Source organism: Numenius arquata, chromosome 3 (genome assembly GCF_964106895.1).
Source record: "Numenius arquata chromosome 3, bNumArq3.hap1.1, whole genome shotgun sequence".
NCBI classification, from domain to species: domain Eukaryota; kingdom Metazoa; phylum Chordata; class Aves; order Charadriiformes; family Scolopacidae; genus Numenius; species Numenius arquata.
Genome location: NC_133578.1, coordinates 4,804,576 through 4,822,075, shown reverse-complemented (window position 1 = coordinate 4,822,075; position 17,500 = coordinate 4,804,576). Strand labels below are relative to the sequence as shown.

The window sequence follows — 17,500 nt, the reverse complement described above, 5'->3', positions numbered from 1 at the left end:
TGAGCAACTGATCTAGTTGAAGATGTCCCTGCTCATGGCAGGGGGGTTGGACTTGATGGCTTTTAAAGGTCCCTTACAACCCAAACTATTCTATGATTCTATTGAGGAAAACTTTCTGTTCTGGTTGAGCTCAGGACATCATCAGTAGTAGACTTGTGAAGTCTGCTATAAATTTCTCTCTGACGTTCAAAACCACAAGAGGACAGCCAGGCTGGACTACCCAGGCAACAGAGGCTGTCGGTCTCATGCTGACAGTTTAATTCTCGTTAGATTGTTAAGCCTTAAATGAAGTGATGCTCATAGCAGCTGTGTCACTTCTCCACTCGTGGGATTGGAGCTGGCCCCTTGTCCTTGCTCATGCTCTTTGCTGCAGAGCCCTGTGGAGCAAACCCATCACTGGTGCTTTGGGGAGGGGATGTCTGGAAGAAAGGAGGAGAGCACTGGGCTGGGAAAGGAAGAAGCAACGTGAAAAGGAACCAGATGGAGAGTACGGGGAAGAGGGAAGATGTGCTGGCAGGCAGGGTGGAAACAAGCAGACTGGATGGAGGAACGGTGAAAAAGCTGGAGAAAGTACAGTCGGGTTTCTGAGGGAGATCTGGGGATGTTTCAGAGCTGGAGGTGTAGAGGTTGAAAGGGGAATGAGGAGGGTTGGGATGGCTGGAGGATGGCAGGTCATTCTTTGGGAAGCACTAGGGAAGGGATAGAGAGATGCTGCTTCTGGGTACGGGGCTCAGATGTCTGGGCTAGCCTTTCAAACACGCACATCACTCCGCTGCTACCGTTATCTAGCCAAAATCTGATGGAACATAAAACCACACTGAAAGAGCAGCTTCTATCTGAGGACAGAGCGGTACCAATGACAGAAAGCAGTCTTAAACCTCTGATTGAAAATGATGCTCCGTACTAAGCGCACGGAGATCAAAGAAGAGATAGACACAACAACTTCAACTCCTGAGGAGTAACTTCTGGTTATCGTTGGGATAATCCTTAACTCCTCCACCGCTGACAAAGCCCAGACAAAAGCCAGTCATGGAGCTATTTGCCCCTTCCCCAGAGGAGGAATTGCCCTCTGAAGCACATTCGCCTGAAGCCCTAAGTCTCACCTCTCGATTCCTTTAGAGCCTAAACCCAAGCCTTAGCACCACTGAAAACTGAAGATTTCTTACCTTCCTACTGGATATTCGCTGCCTACTTCTAACCAGTGAAAAGTGGGGTTTCAAATAAATGAGTAATTACTGAATTATGAAATACGTTATGCACTTTTTCACTTTTCCTCTTACCAACGACTGTAAACGTGACATTTCTAATACTGAGGGAATTTGATCCCATAATTGGAGAGAGAGGAAACACGGTGCTGACAATTTATTAAAAAAAAAAAACAAAAACAAAAAACCAAAAAAACCTGTAAAAAATCACTTAAATAGATTTTCAGTAAAGTATGTGCAACAGGTTTTATTGGTACTTGTTAGCAATGACCTGCATATGTCATTTGTATGAATACGGCCCTATCAAATGCATGGTGATGAGACACGTTTCACCACATTGCCCTTTATATAGACTCTATTTATACACGAGGATGAATGAATTGACAAGACAAGAGGTGCGGCATATAGATTTGATATACTGGCATAAATTTAGGATGATCTACATTATTCATAAGTACTGAAGCCACAAATGAGATATGTAACAACATCCAAAATGAGTGTCAATAGAATCTGTTCCCGCAGTGCACCATCGTATATTCCTATCTGTCACATATTCCTTAGAAATTTCTCCTTCTAAGAAATCTGGTGCGCTCAGTCTGGAAAGCAACGTTGCCTTGAGATCTGCGATAAGACTTGCCTGGGAGAACAGGCTTTCAGAAAACTGTCTTAAAAAGCAGTGGACAGAAAACACAAAGAATTTCCTGCTCTCCAATTATTACCTCTTTTTCCAGTCCTGCTGTGCCACAGTTGGGGACCCAAAAGTTATTTGGATCAAATCAATCTCTTGGTGTCTTAAAAACTGCAAAAACCAAAACTAAAACAATTGAAATATCACCAGTCCAGCAGGCAACAGATATGACAGAACTGACAAGTAAACTAATCCCAAGCCTATTTTGACAGACCGAAGAGGTGGAGGGATGCAAGTCTACATTTTGGAAAACACGCACGAGCTAAAACGTCGCTTGTTTTGATGCTTGCCCGGCGTTAATATGTATTTTTAACAGGTTTAATTTACTACAAGTGCACCCAATATAGGATTTGATTATTCTCTTTATTGCTACATCTCAGGCACAAAGCTGTGTATATTCAGAATAAATCCTACTTCTTTTTCAGGTGGGTGAAACTGCTCACAGAGTAGTGCTTGTCAGAAACCAAGAAAGGGAAGGCCCGTGCAAAAGAGTGGAATCAAAATATTAAAGATTAATGACCACTTTCATGCCAGACACAAACCAGAAGCTCTCCACAGAAGTCCTTAACCTCACGCTTGAAAGGGAACTAAGTGTTTTCACCTGCTAAAATCTCAGTCTGGATTTCAGATGAGTGACCTCGGCCTGAAAGATTTTGTTTCCTATCCGAACCATCCAAGAACTCACACCTATCTCTCCATTTAAATAAATACAGAGGTGTTACTGAAACACAGGTTATAAGTAGGGTCTTGCGCTGCCCCGTAAAATACAAAATGCTTACTGTCGTTAATAATTTTAATTTTAGGACAAATCAATATTGTTTAGTTTTACAACTACAAAGATTTTAAACATTCTTTCACTAACATAAAAAAACGCATACATGAAAACTACTTCTGGAAATACTTATTTTATGATAACTTTACAGTAAGGGGGAAAAAAGGAAAGGTACCTGGAATTTCAGTGAAAGCCTCTCCGAGGACGGACACATGAAAAGGTAGATCTTTCTCTTTCAGTTTCAGCAGGACTTTAAAGAAAGTTTCCGGATCTTTGTCATGTTCCCTTAAAACAAACAGAACGTATCTCAGCATCATTTATATTTACTTGTGGAATCATTTCTTTTTGTTTATCAAAACAGCATTTCTCTTAAATTGTACTTTTGGGGACTAAACATCTTCAGCACAATTTCCCTCTTTGTTTACGCCACATGGTTGAACGTTTTCCTCAACGCAGCACTCGGGATCAAAACTCAGTTTCATCTGATTTTTATCTCTCTTCCCTGTCTTACAATGATGCGTTTACTCTTCAAATTCCCAACTCTGAAAGTGAGGACTGAGTAATATCGCACGTAGCTGAAGGCAAAATCATGCTAAAAAAAGGGTAGGATAGGAAAAAAACTATTTTGATTGATTTCTTTTGCCCGTCAAAATATATGTACACAATCTCCATTACAATTTACCCCCTTTTTCAGGAAGAACAGGTTAACAAAAAAACTTTTGCTAAAAATTTAGGATTTCCCAAACCGGAATTTCACACATCAATGCTGTACTAATGTAAAGCTTTTGATCCATTCAGTGCTTTAGGTAAAGAAAGGAATAAACTATTACGAGGCACTATCTACCTTTAGACTTTTAATGAGTTAACTGGAAGTTAAAACAGAAAATAAGAAACCTGTCCTTATTTATCATTTCAGCTGAAGATAATATTAAAGGTTTGTATGTGTATGACACTCAACGCCTTGAAATACAGGGTTGGTTATCTGAAAATAAAATAAAAAGCCAATTTGCTAATCTGTCATCTTTACTAGCACAGAATGAAAGATTCAAAAGATACCACAGACCTACATTTCCCAAATTCAGTAAGTTATATTAAAAGTGAAATGAGATAATTCCCCCACTCTAAGGTGAATATTATATCTTGCATTTAATTACTCTCCTTTAAATTATTGTATTTCAGACAGATGTGCACCATATGTCTTTAAAATATCTTGGTTTTATTTATTATTTAGAAAATTCCACTGTTTTCCTTCCTGTATTAAGGGAAAATCTATAGCTCAGCTGTCCTGGTGTCTTTCTTCACAGTCTAATTTCGTAGAATGAATCTGTAGGTTTGTCACACTGCTATATGAAAGATTAATAATTATATCATTCAGGAAATCTGAAGCCAAATGACATCTGCAGCTCTACATGTGTTAATTTCTCATTCAGTCAATATTTTTGGTTTAGGGAATTAAAACAAATTAATCTTATAATTAATATGACTTTCTTAGGCTGAGAAATCTTCAGGAACTGTGGAGTTTTCAGAATTAGTTGCATTTTCTTAAAATAAAGCCAGACAATAATTACTTTAAGAAGTCCTCCATCTCCCAGATTTGTTTTGTTCCCAATAATAAGGAGGAATGCAACTGCATAAGCTTCGTAATTTGTTTCACATCTGTGAACCAGGAGTCTTCACGGTGGTTCCAGTAACCAAAGTGGATACGAGCGCTGGCTCGGGGAGAGAGATTTCTTCCAGTTGCAAAGATCCCAGAACTGCCTACTACTAGTTTGCTTCCACCCTCCTGCTTGAAATATCCACCTGTTTCTGGCAGGTAAATTACGGGCAGAAACACGTTGCCAGTATTTCAGTTCCCTCTGAAGGCCCCACTGAACGAGCCGACATGGGATTGCAACCGAGGATTCGGACTCAGCTGGAAGGGAACATCTCTACGGGAAACGTGTGAGTTTGCAAGGAAAAGCGCTTTGATGCTGGGAGTTAAGTGTAATTCATGATAATACGTCCCATTAGCCTCAGTTTCGGCTGGGCAGGCTGTTGTGGGTGCTTTATCAGTGGTCCCCGTGAGCCCACCCTGTACCTGATGCTGAGCTATGCCCTGCTCGTCCCAAGGTGGACCCAACCACCCCCCTGGACCGAGCAGCCAGCCCTGCCAGACAGAGCCACCACACTTCCAGGGATCTTTCCAAGCTCCTCACAGCCCCGCTATCAGCTTCGCAGTCACAAAAAGTCCTTCCAGCAAAGGATCTGCTTTCCCTCTCCCTTTCCAGAAGAGACCAGGGGTCCCAGAGGCAGCCAAAAGTGGAGGATGCTGTTGGAGCCACATTGTCAAGGAGCTGGCAGGAGAACACGGAGCCTTACAGCTCGTGGAAGCCACATAAGCTGCACATATTTAGGAAAACTGATAGGAATTGGAAGTTGCAGCTTTGTTTAATAGGTGGGGAAGAACAGAAGGAAAATTTGGCACCCAGAAGGAATGCTGAAAGGGGAAACGTTTCCTCTGCACTGGAGCCTCTCTTATGGCTTTTCTGCTGTAGGTGATCCTCCTCCCCTATCCCCTTTTGAAATATTTTGCTTTTAAACTGACAGATTTTAATGGCACGGTTTGTGACTCTTGTAGCTTTTCGATTTGGGAGGTCATCTTACTCGATTTATCAGTTCCTGTGACTTTTCCACACCACAACCGTTCTATTTTCAGTTGAGACCTACCGAAAGCTTCTGCCACGTGCACCTACAGATTGCGGTGTGTAATTATTCCTGCAAGTTAGCAAAGGTATAGCTGCTCCTGGTAGAAAAGCAATAAATAGCAAAAGACCACCTCTCTACTGCATCAAAAAGAAGAGAGCACTCTTTCTTGGCTGACACGGAGAAAATCGTATACAATCCAGTCTGCCTTACTCAGCAACAACTGCTAAACACACCAGATTGTCATAGCAGTGATCGTGGAAAAAGATGAACACAATATGGAATGTCTGTTCTGTAAAGATCTGCTCAAAATGACGTGCACTTTTGGCTGCATCTGTTGCATTTTTGAGCTTTATTAAACAGTATTAATTATATATACTCCATTTCCTTAAGAAAAGCTGCAAAACTGTATAAAAGCCTGACATTAAAATGCAAACTTTTCTTTTAAGATATTATGTTTGGGGAAAAATTAAGCTAATGTGATTCCAGGGTCTGGCTTTGCTGTTTAGTTTAGGTATTTGACATGCTCTTGTATTTTTACTTGATTTGATAAGCATCTCGTAAAGGAAAAATAAGGTCTGGGCATGGTACAAAGATGCTCTATGTTTCATTGTAAGAACATGAAAACATCAGAATGATCAAACTCCAGCAGTAAATGCCACAAATCAGACACAGACACCTTACCTATACTCGGATTTGAGAGCGATCTCCACCTTTAGATGCTGCACGCTAAATTGTTTTACTCAGGATTTTTTATTTTTGAGGCTAAAACACATTGTAAGAGAGGCATCTGAAGTCTTGGCTGAGGTTTGGTGGTCTGGGGATGGGAACGTGGGCCAGGGTTCAGCCTGATTTATTGACTTCCCTTTATAATCTGGAATAAAACTTTCAGGACTGTCCTTGAAATGGGGATTGGAAGGATGGTGGTACCAGTAGTACCAGTATTGAGCCTCCATTATCTCTGCCTTAGATTTTCTGTTCATAAAATGGGTGTGACAGTATTATTTTTTCACCACAGAAGGATGCTGTCAGGATTAATTGATGACTTGACATCCCTCTTTTCAGCCTAAAAATGATCTTAAAAAGCAACTTCAGAGCACCACGGTGATGCTCCTCTATACAATCAATGGCAACAGTCTTCAAAACACCCTTCTGCTCTTCAGGGATGTTGTGAATTCAGCCTGAGCCCCCCAGCCTTACCCAGTGCTGGAACCAGAAGGAGAGTGCACAGAGACCAGCTAAACTGGTCAGTCCCCAGGGCTGCAGCATGCCCATTCCCCTGACCAGTGATGGAAAACACATTTTTTTTAAAAAATAAGAGAAACGGCAGAATTTGGCCCTTTACATTATTCAGTGCATATTCACCTCTTGAATCTGAGTGAAATTCAGTAAGAGACCCATATGGTCTTCTGTGCTTTAGGTTTAATTTTTTAAGTCTAAGTAAACTCACCATACATGGTGATAATCAGAGGTATCTGGAGGAAGACACATAGGAAATTATAAAGCAGAAGAGTTGTAGAAAAGAAACAGCACTTGCTCAAAGAGGCAAAATAAATGCAGTCTATTTAAAAAAAATATATATATACTAAAACCTATAGTGTATGCAAGTTAAACAGTAATGTAAAAGTGCTAAAGCAGGGGAGAAAGTCTTAATATTTGAGAAAATGCTGCATTAAAGGGAACATAACACTTGTGACAGCAACAGCCCTGTCGTGCCACCTCTGAAGGTGCTACATATTCTGAAAGGGTTACAAATAAGCTCAGCTAAAAGCAATATTAAAAAGGGTTGATCTTAATCTTCTTAGGACATTCAGCATGGGGGATTTTCAGTGGGAGAGAATCCCAAATTGGGAGGGCACACAGCAATATTTCACTTTTTACAGTGCCTTAAATCCAAGCAATTCAAACTGGGTACAACCTCCTTCTGCCTCCCTGTTCTGTGCAATCACCTGGATGTCAGACGGGCAAAGGTGGGAAGCAGCAATACTAAACCAGGTACAAAATCTTCAGAAGTTAAACTGGCATTTTAATTTTCTTTTTTTTTTTTTTAATGCTTTTAGGATATATAGCAAGAGCTAAACCACAGGGTCCTGCCCACCTGCAATTATTGCTAGAAAACGGCTGACAAAATAGGCCACTGAAGTATCACTCGTGATTTATGAAGGTGGACCCAGGGAGGAGGGAAATCACACAGAATCACAGAATCTTCATGGTTGGAAGGCACCTTTGAAATCATTGAGTCCAACCATTCACAGAAAGGGAGAGGGGACATCAGCCAGGGAAAGGCACAGCCGCAGCAAGCACGGGGAAGGCAGGGATGGAGCTGGGGAAGTCCGTGAGCACAGAATCAATAATTAAAAGCGAAGGAAATGAAGTTTCCAAGACACAGACCTTGAGGTGGATGACAGCCGTCCTTTAGTTTTGGGCAAGGGGAATAGCGAGGAGTAAGTTGGCAGTAAAGAGGGCAGATGCGATGGGGAAAACAAACGTAAAGGGGAAGAGAACCACAAGAATAGAAAAAAAAAAAAAATACAAAAATACAACCATTCAAGATGAAAACTAAAAAATGATGGCATATTCAAACCCAGAAGGAAAAAAGATATATATAGGGTAAATAGAAGAGAAAAGGGAAAAGGAAAAATTAAAGAATACAAAAAAATCAGACTCCGAGAGAGAAGCTGCAGAGAGCACTCGAGAGTGCTGTCAGTGATAGAGAAAAGATTAGAAAATAAACAGCAAAGATATAAATTAGGACACAAAAATAAAGTTGCATGGTTATTAAAGGAAAAGAACAGGAGAAGAAGAGAATAAAGAGAGCGAAGGCCCGCAGTGGCGTTAGCAGGGAAGCTCAGTGCAGTCAGGATGGAACTAAAGCATCAAAGAGGGAAAGGCAAAAAAATCTGCAAAATCCCTTGTAAAAGTTCTTTTGAAAGAACGAAGGTGAAGCAAAGCACGAGCGGTCGCAGAGGGTGGCGGGGCAAGAGCTGAACCTCTGTCCCCCCAGCGCCATGAGCCGGTCGGTGCCTTCATCCCAGTAACGTCCCCCGTTTGGGTGATAACAGCAGGAACTTGAGGTTCTTGGCTGTTTTCACTGATAGGGCACAGACTCGGGGAGGGCGACGGAGGATGCCACCGGCTGATAAAAGGACTCATATGACACCAGCCTCCTGCTGACCCTCGATCTGCCCAGGACTTTCTCAAGAAGCGAAGAGCAGCACATCAATGAATGGTCTTTGCATGCACGCTCTGCCCAAGTAAAAATGGGGCTCCTTTTCATGCCAAACTTAACCTAAAAACCAGTATCAGGGAGCTTTTTGACTGCGTTATACTATTTACTGTATTACACTTTGATATTTTACGTTAAATCTTGAGCTTGGCAAAATTTGAATATAGGTTTATTATAATCTAATACCATCAGAAAGTAGCAGCGTAGCCACAAAAAATAAGCCTGGCCTTCAAAACGGAGACTTGCAGAATTCTGGTCTTTTCCAGACACTGATTTCCCACAAGACGGCTCTGCCCAGGTTTCCCCATCTGTAAGATACGGCTTTACAGGAGCCTTCATTTACAGAAACGTGGTGAGGATCGGAGTCAGTAAATACTTCAGGAGGATAATATTCTTCTTAAAGTATGAGGACTCGCATTACAAGCCTATTCAATATACCAAATGAAACACATTCTAGTAATTATTTTCACGGAGGACAGAGGACTTTCCTAAATCAAATCATCTTAACATACATTTTCTATGTTAGGATTGGAAGAACAAAAAAAAAAACAAACAACAAAAAAAAATTAAAATTCTAATACCAAATTTCTGGTAACAATGCTCATGATAACTGCAAAAGAGGAAATATTACTGCCGGGAAAGAGCTACCAGAAAAGAAACAGGGGAAAAAGAAATAACTATGAAAATGCAAACATGAAGGAAAAGTTAATTGCTTTCCATTTATTCAATTTATCACAGTATTTTTCCATCTTTTTGCATTTCCAATATGAGGTAGAGGTAGACTGTAAATATGTAGTTAAGTCCAATGAGTTTTCTTCTGCAGCTGATACGCTTACGGAATGTCTCCGCTGTAATTGTGCCTCTAAACATTGTCTGGCATCATCAGCATCAAAAGTTACCACAATATCTAATACCCCCTCAGTTAATAGAAAATGGAGTCAAGTAGAAAGAAATGGTTTTGCATAAGTGTCACTTATGGACTGGAAAAAAAAAAAAAGGACCCTACAGAATAAGTCTCAGCTAGTGATTTGGAGGTCCTACAAGCAAAAAAGACCCCGACACCTTGCCTGAGCTTGCAAAACACCTCAGCAAGCCAAGGAATTAAAAAGTGGCACCAGAGAGGCAAAAAAAAGCAGCCAAACAGTACTGGCAAATACAGTGTTTTATCTTCTATTATAGCCCGTGACGTATTTACAGCGAGAAGTGTGTATTTTACCTTCTGATTTTTTCAAATTGCTGGCCTGAGAAAAATGGGTGGCATTTTGCTTTACGCTGGAAAAGCATTTTCTCCTATCTTGTGTTATCTGGAAGAGATTCATAAAAAAAAAGAACCTTGGGAGTTTATTGTTTAGATTCTTCTTCTTCTCCCCTCACAATTCACGAAGAGAAAACTCGAAGTAAAATATTGCGCATTCTCTAACCAAAGAAACCTCGGGATCAGCATCAGTCATCGAGCCTCCTGCTTATTTCCTAAAGAGAGATTAACCTTTGAAGACAAAGACCGGCGTTTGGTCTCGGTTACCTTGGTGTAAAAATCAATGCACTTTTATTCAGAAGCCTTTTCATTTCTTTTACTCCAACTTAGAAAACCTAGCTTCTCACAAGTATAAGGTTCAGATAAAAAACATTTAATTCGAATTTTCAACACACCCCAATAACTGTGACTGCTCCCAAGTAGTTTCTTTAAAAAGAAATATTAAAATTGACTTCCTTTTGTGTTTCAAAGGTAACATAACAAACGGTTTCCTGTTGTTGTGAGGCAAGATAAAATAATCTGAGTGACCCTGACAGCCCTGATAACCATACACAATATATCCTATTGTAATTCAACATGCTATAAAAAAAGTCATGTCACGGTAATAATAGATGGGTATGAATATGATAAAAGTGGATAAAAACCTGCTCAGGTGGTTCTTTGGAAGAACAGAAGAATCAAATGTAAGGTACTACATACAAACTACACAACTACATATTAGGCTGGGAATGGCAATCCCACCATGAAAGACCCTCTGTAATTTCCATGGTGGACCCACATCACAAACATCAACCACTAAATACTCCACCAGATGCGCTGCCTGGCCCAAAAAAACCAAGCCCTGCTCCTCACTGAGTAATACCGAGAGGAATTCACTCAGGTGCCTAACATAACTCATCCTTTTTTTTGGATTTGTGAAGCTGTCACGTCCAAGGATGAAGCTCCTAAGCAGAAACTTTCCTGGCACCAAGACCAAGGCTTGAGTCTCATTATTCAACAAGATTAAAGTAGCTACAAATCTCACCGCTTTCAGAATGACGAATCAACTCATTTCACTGAGGCAAGTTTTTGCACAAACCCAACTGAGGAAAAGCAGGGATCAGAGGACAAAGGGAGGAACAAAAAGGGTGAAAACATGGAGAAAAAGAAAGCAGGAGGGGAGAAGGCGGCAAAGGCAGAAGAGAGTCAAACAGTTGCAGCGTGGTAAGAAGAGGAAACTCATTAAAAAGAGCTTTGAAGGAAGAAACGTAACCCCCCTGTATTATTGGTGAAAATTAGATCATTTGCTTAGGAAATATTTGATTTTTGTCTCTTGGAGTGTATTCGCACACTTTGGTCAGGGGTGCTGTGAATTACAAAGGGGGCTGGTGGCACCATCTGCTAATTTTGCCTGGGATTTCTTATTACAAAACCTCTTCTGTCCTTGTTAATGATGTTTCCCAAGACTGAGGCTATCTTGGACTATAATCTTCTAGAAAAAGTCTGCCAAAAGTTTTCCAGAACATCCAAAGAACAAATTTTTTAAAAAAAAAAAACCAACAAAACCCAGTAAAACTGCAAACCCTATCTTGCATATATTAAATTTCAAGTAAGCCTCTCTTTTAAGTATTTGAACCTCTTTTTGTTTTAGAGGAAGAACTGAATATTTGGATGCACTTAATTTCAAGTCAAAGATCTGCCTTCTGTTGCTCGTGTTGGAAGTCTTCCTAAAAATGTAGCCAAGCCTCTGAAAAACTTCTTTTTGTGCCTGGTCGCTGATGGGTCCATGTGTCTTGGGCACACCTTAGGCTAAAGCTGAGCCAGACAGTCCTGTTGTCACAGGTCAGGCTGACAAAAGATCTAACATCTGGAAACAGAGCTCTTGTCTTCACTTTCAATGATTCATTCTGCTGGATTCAGAATAAAAATACTGGACTTTGCCAAATAAAGAACCGTTTGAAATAATTCAAAATAAAGAACAATGAGAAAATGGAAGATTTGATTAAGAAAATAAAGTGGTTTAAGAGAAGGACTGAAGATGCAGAAAGTGGTACCGGTAATGTGTGCTCTTCTAGTTTGACTAAGACTCTCAGGTGTGGACCACAATGAAGCAAAGGGGACAAATAAGATCTGATCAATATGCCCAGCTATGCAAGAACAGCTTGGCAAAGAAATAGTGAAGTGAGGGAAGAAGTAGAGGAGATGGGGAAAATACACAATACAAGGCCAGTTCCTATGGGAAAAAATGTGATAAGCTGAATAAGGAAACCAGTATAAGACACCAAGAGGACAACACAGTCAGGTTGGACAATGGGGCTTAGGAGAAAACAGAAGGTGTGTTGTAGAAGGTCCCTTGCACAGACAGCGAATGTGACAGAAATGATGGAGACGGAGAAAGGTTGAGAAACTGAAGAAGATTAAAATTGGATTGAATTTGCTGCACAAGGAGACTATATAGGAGGAGATGCCCAAGGAACTGAGCATTGGAAAGAGAAAAAGAAGAGGTTTGAAAGAGAGAGGCCAAAACCAGCTTGGGTGAAAGGAGCAGGAAAGGATTGTTTTGATGGTAATGGTGGAAGACTGTAAGCCCCCTTCCCTCCTTGGAGAGTCCCACCAGTTCACGTGCGTTTCTGCTCAAAGACTTGGGTTTTGCAGTTGTACCAGAGAAGAAAAGACACCATAAAATGAGTCTCCCATCATGGAAAAAGGGAGAGTCAAGCTTACTGGAGCTTTTTTGGCAAAGTGATACTTCTATTCCACACTTAACCTTCCAATGTCCAGGTGATGCAGCTGTAGTCTTACATTAACTCAAAACCAGCTTTTCAACCATGGCTGAAACATTTATTATAACAGGTTTCAGGCGACAGCACTAAAGTGGGTGCCCTATGAGCATCTGGATAGCACAGAGGGAGTGAAGAAGGAAGGTTTCTCTTACAATCTGATACAATGGTTCACTACTTGCACCCCAGGTAAGACGTCCCTTCACCCTTGACTTTACAAGAGTGGAAAAAGGGTTTATACCCTTTACGTTGCTCTAAACGCAATGAGAAGCAGAATCGGGCCACAGAACTTAAATATAGCAAAGAAAGTAGAGTGCTTAGTAGAAGGGAAAGAAATAAGTTTATTTGGGGAAGCAGTGAGTAAAAAAAGAAGTTTTATTTTAATACGATTCTTTTTCAGCCTATTAAGTTCTCCAGTATCAGAATGAAGTCTGCTAAAAGTTAGTAAATAAAGGCTTTCAGGAGAGCTTTATTAAATCACTTATGACTTATCAAGTTAAAACTCCCACTCAGATATCTTAATAAAACTTTCAGAGAATATATTTAATTTTCCTGGAAATCAGAAGCCAATTACAGCGTACAGGAGTTACTGTCTGCTACACCACCGATCAGCTTTCTGTAAATAGAATATTTACCAACAACTTGGATTTAGTTCCCTAAAGTTTCGGTTTCTGAAGGTCAAATAACTATGTAACTGCTTAATAAAGAAGCAGAGAAGTACCTCTAAATATCTCCAAGCTCTGATGGGCTTATATTCTGCTCCTTAGGTGAGGTATTAGCAAAGCTTATTTATTTTCATTTCCAAGGCTTTTATTTGCTCATTCCCTTGTGGTAAAGCTGATTTCCATGATGATTCCCTTCTTAATTTTAATACCCTTTTTACTCATCATATAGACATAAGAATTTTCCATAAAATAATGAAACCCTTCCAAAGGAAATGAAGACAACTAGGAGAGGAAAGTAAACTACAGCTTACTTTTTTTTTTTTTCTTTTTCCCAATTAATTGATCCACTGTCATATGCATATATGAAAGATTTTTTTTAATGAAAGGAAAATAAGGTTAATTAACATAAAACCCCTCACTCCTTGAGATGTTGAATTTTGTATTTTATCCATGCTGCCTTAAGTGCCTTGATTTCCCAGTAATGACCTAGTTCTCCTAATGAGTAACATTAACCCCTGGCTGTAGCTGTCCAGGACTTAATTGTCAACTGGAGCTGAAATAGGAGAGTTTGCCGATCAGCAGGTATGTGGTATATTAACTCATGTCATTTCAGACCCTAATAAATAAATCTGTTGCCAAGGCAACAGGAACATCAGCTCTATCACTTTTTCCTTTTTTACTTCCCCCCCACCCCCCTCCCTTTTTAAAGGAAACTGCCTTTCACACCGAGCTTTTAGAAAAGGAAATTAACTACATGTAACCGTAATTAGAAGAAACATCGTTTCCCATCTCAGAAACATATCTACATTAATGAAAAAAGGCATTCAGAAAAAGGACTGCTTTCTCCGGCGACCAGGGTAACTGAAATTATTTCCCTCCACTGAGGGAATGCAATCTGAAGGATACATCTGAGTGAGAACAGATCGCGAAACGTTTTAGCTCTTTGTCTTTCCGAGAGAAAATTTCTGCTCCTTTAGCACGCCGCTGCTGCCAACCGAGCAAACTGCTTCAACTATTCATCAGGAGCCCAGGCCATTGAGACCACAGGAGAAAAAAATTACCACTCACACCCAAACACCTTCACTACCTTCTGTGAAACTTTCGGTACGACTGATTGGCAGACGTGCAATCTTTTGGAAAGCTAAAAAATACCCCATTTTGGGTTCAACGGATTTTACCTGCCGCTGAAAATTCCAATACCTGACTTAAACATAGATGCCGTTGCTCCTCCCCGTCTGATTCTTGCTGGGGAAAAGCAAGAGGGAGCTGGGGAACACAAATACATCTCCAAAGTCACACCAGATTTGGTGCGCAAGAGCTGGTAACTCACTTTCTGCCTCAGTTGCTCTGCCTCTAAGATCGGATCCTGAATACTCCTGTTTGAGACTAACGGATTCACAGTTTTATAGAAAGGCAAAGCGTATACAAGTGCAGGAAGTATAAATGTTTTTGTGATCCATAAGGTTTGGGAAGGAGGATCTTGGTACTCTTTGTTTGGGGATGATGCACTGCCGAGGTCACCAGCCCTCACTTAATTCCTGCCGTTCTATCACAGGATGAAGTCTTTGTCTTAAATTTTTCAAAATTGATAGGTTTACATATATTTTGTGACTACAGGACAGTTCTGTAGTGACCCACATCTCAATCAGAGACCAGGTAGGAAGGGAACTGACGAGAGGTTCTATAAGGCCAATTATTGCTCTCGGAACACTTACCATAGGCTCTGCCCGTACTATAAACATAGCAAACTACTCAAAATTATATCTGGCTTTTCAACTGAAGAAATTAGAGGTAACACAAAGCATCTTTTTTGCCATTATCAAAACTAGAGATGTTTTCTCCTCTGGACTGTCAACCTCGTATAGTCATTCAAGAAAACATGCTATAAGAAAGGCGGAAAAAATGATGTTGAGATGTCCACTACAGCAGGAGAATTTTCACACCTGAAAGGTCTTCGTTACACACTGAACGTTTCTACAAGCTCTTAAAACCAGTGATCAAGGAACAGTGCACCCGGAAGGGTTCAACACCCCAAATCCCCGGCCGTGGGAAGAAATTTCAAGGTTGGACTTCACTGAATGAACAACCAAGGAACAGATACCTCCAAACTGCCCTTCCAGTTAACATTGAAATCTGAATTTCTCATGAGTATTTCATTAACTTTCTGATTTGCTACTTGGAAACAAACACTACCTGCTCTCAAACTTCACTCCAGCTTGCATGACCCTGAAGGCAGACTACTTTCTTTTCGCTTCGGGTGTGCAAGAAGTGAGGGTCTCAGCTCCTACTTAACCAGGTGCCTCTCCCTATACTTCCACGGCACTGGTCGTCTGTATCGCACTCCTGGCGAACTCCGTTTTCTTTGGGAGCGTTAAACAGCTTTTCTCAGACACTGCTAAAAAGTTTCCATTTTGAAATTGTTATTTTACATCCTACAGGGTTTTTTATTGTACCTGGTACCTCTTAGTTAAGGCTGTATAAAAATTTGCATTTTTAGCCTTTGTTTTCAGTCTGTCTTACCCATCTACCACTTTTTGGATTAAATCTGTCAGAATTGGTTGCTTTTCAGAGATGAGGTTTCCCTGCAGGAACTCAATCCCAGCACAGATCTAGAGCCAAACTCTCCACTGCTTTCCCACGCAAAGGGGCAGAACAGACCCGCTCAGCTACAATTTCCCTGAAATGGGAGATCTACTTCCCTTTGACAACACACAACCTCTGCCATCCTCAGATGACATTGCACGAGTGGCCACCTGGAAGGGAGGAGTAGGACCATGGCCCATTCTACATGCTCTCCACAGGCTCTTTACAACGTTGAAGATGGCTGTTGAGACTACAGCATTTATGGATACTCAGAGGTGATTTCTAGGTGAAGCACCTATTCTTGCCATCTTTTGCCATGGTCTTTTGCCATCTTTCCATACCTGCATCTTGATGAGATAAACTTTGGTCCAAAATATTCAACAGGGTGAGGAAAATATGACTTGGGTATGGGTTCACTGTATTCTCAAGTGTCTCTGTGTTAAATAGTTTTGAATTTCAAGACCAGGCTGGATGGGGCTTTGAGCGACCTGGTATAGTGGGAGGTGTCCCTGCCCATGGCAGGGGGTTGGAACTCAATGATCTTTAAGGTCCCTTCCAACTCTAACCATCCTGTGATCCTACGAATTCTGAATTTAAAGGCAAAGAGTAACTACACAAATTCTGCATTCCCCTACCAAGATGAACTAACCCCACCTTTCCAGGCTCCTCTCCCTCACAGCTTGCATAAGACCCATGCTCAGCTCACTGATGGAGAGCTGCCCCATGACAGAAGGCACAATACCGACTGCACTACCTGGGACAAGACCTTTCTAAGGACTTGCTCCTGAGCGAAGGGGACCAGGTCGTCATGGTGGACAGCAACGGTGATGACAAAACAAGCTCTCCTCCGTGGACTCAGTTCTTCAGCTCTTTGATTTTGTGATACTCTACATTAAAAACAGGCAACTGGGCACAGCACTATCTCCGTACACACCGTTTTCCCTTAGACCAGATAATTTTTGCAATCTAGATTATTTTTTTCTTCTGAATTTCCTCATCGTGACTTCCACCGCTGTTCCTCCCGCTCCCGTATCTCCTGCCCCACGTCCTTCCCCACGCTCTTGTCACACGCTGGTACGGACAGACACGAGATAAAGGGCTTATCTGATCTTCCACGTGAATTGATAGCGGCTATTTGTTTGCATGCGTGTGTAAATTCTTGCTGATTCCCCGTGCGATCTTTTATCACACCCATACAATTAGGGGAAGAAGAATTGATTTCTAACAACTCTCTCTTATCAAGTCTTTAACTGCTGAGATGATATGGCGCGCATGGGGGAAAAAAGAAAAAACCATCAGGCGAGGGTGAATGTCTTGAGTTAAAAGAAACACTGTAGGTCTTCTCCATGAAAGAGAGAAGTTAAGAGGTTCCAATCCTATAATAAAATTACGTATGTGTCACCTGGATGATGAGACTGTGGGTTGGCAGCTTCGCCCACCCATTGCCATGCTCACACGCAGAAAGAGCTGAGGAAGACGTTGGTGTATACCCCAAGTGCAGCAAAAATAGCTTTGACAAGTGTCTATGGCCTCATTGTGGGGGCACTGATAGGGGATAACGTACATGTCTAGACACTGGTGGGTTGGTTTTTGGGTAGAGAAGAAGATCATGCCACACTGGTCAACGCCACCTCAATGTACCCATCCCTTCCCAAATGGGTATTT

At 41.1% G+C, this 17,500-nt stretch overlaps 1 protein-coding gene across 1 annotated transcript in view; it reads right to left on the bottom strand.

The window, feature by feature from the left end:
- Positions 1-17,500, bottom strand: part of GTDC1 (glycosyltransferase like domain containing 1) — a 133,114-nt gene that overhangs the window by 15,968 nt on the left and 99,646 nt on the right. The window contains exon 6 of the mRNA XM_074145569.1: positions 2,841-2,950. Coding sequence (XP_074001670.1) covers positions 2,841-2,950 — 110 coding nt within the window. The remainder of the gene's footprint in view (positions 1-2,840; positions 2,951-17,500) is intronic.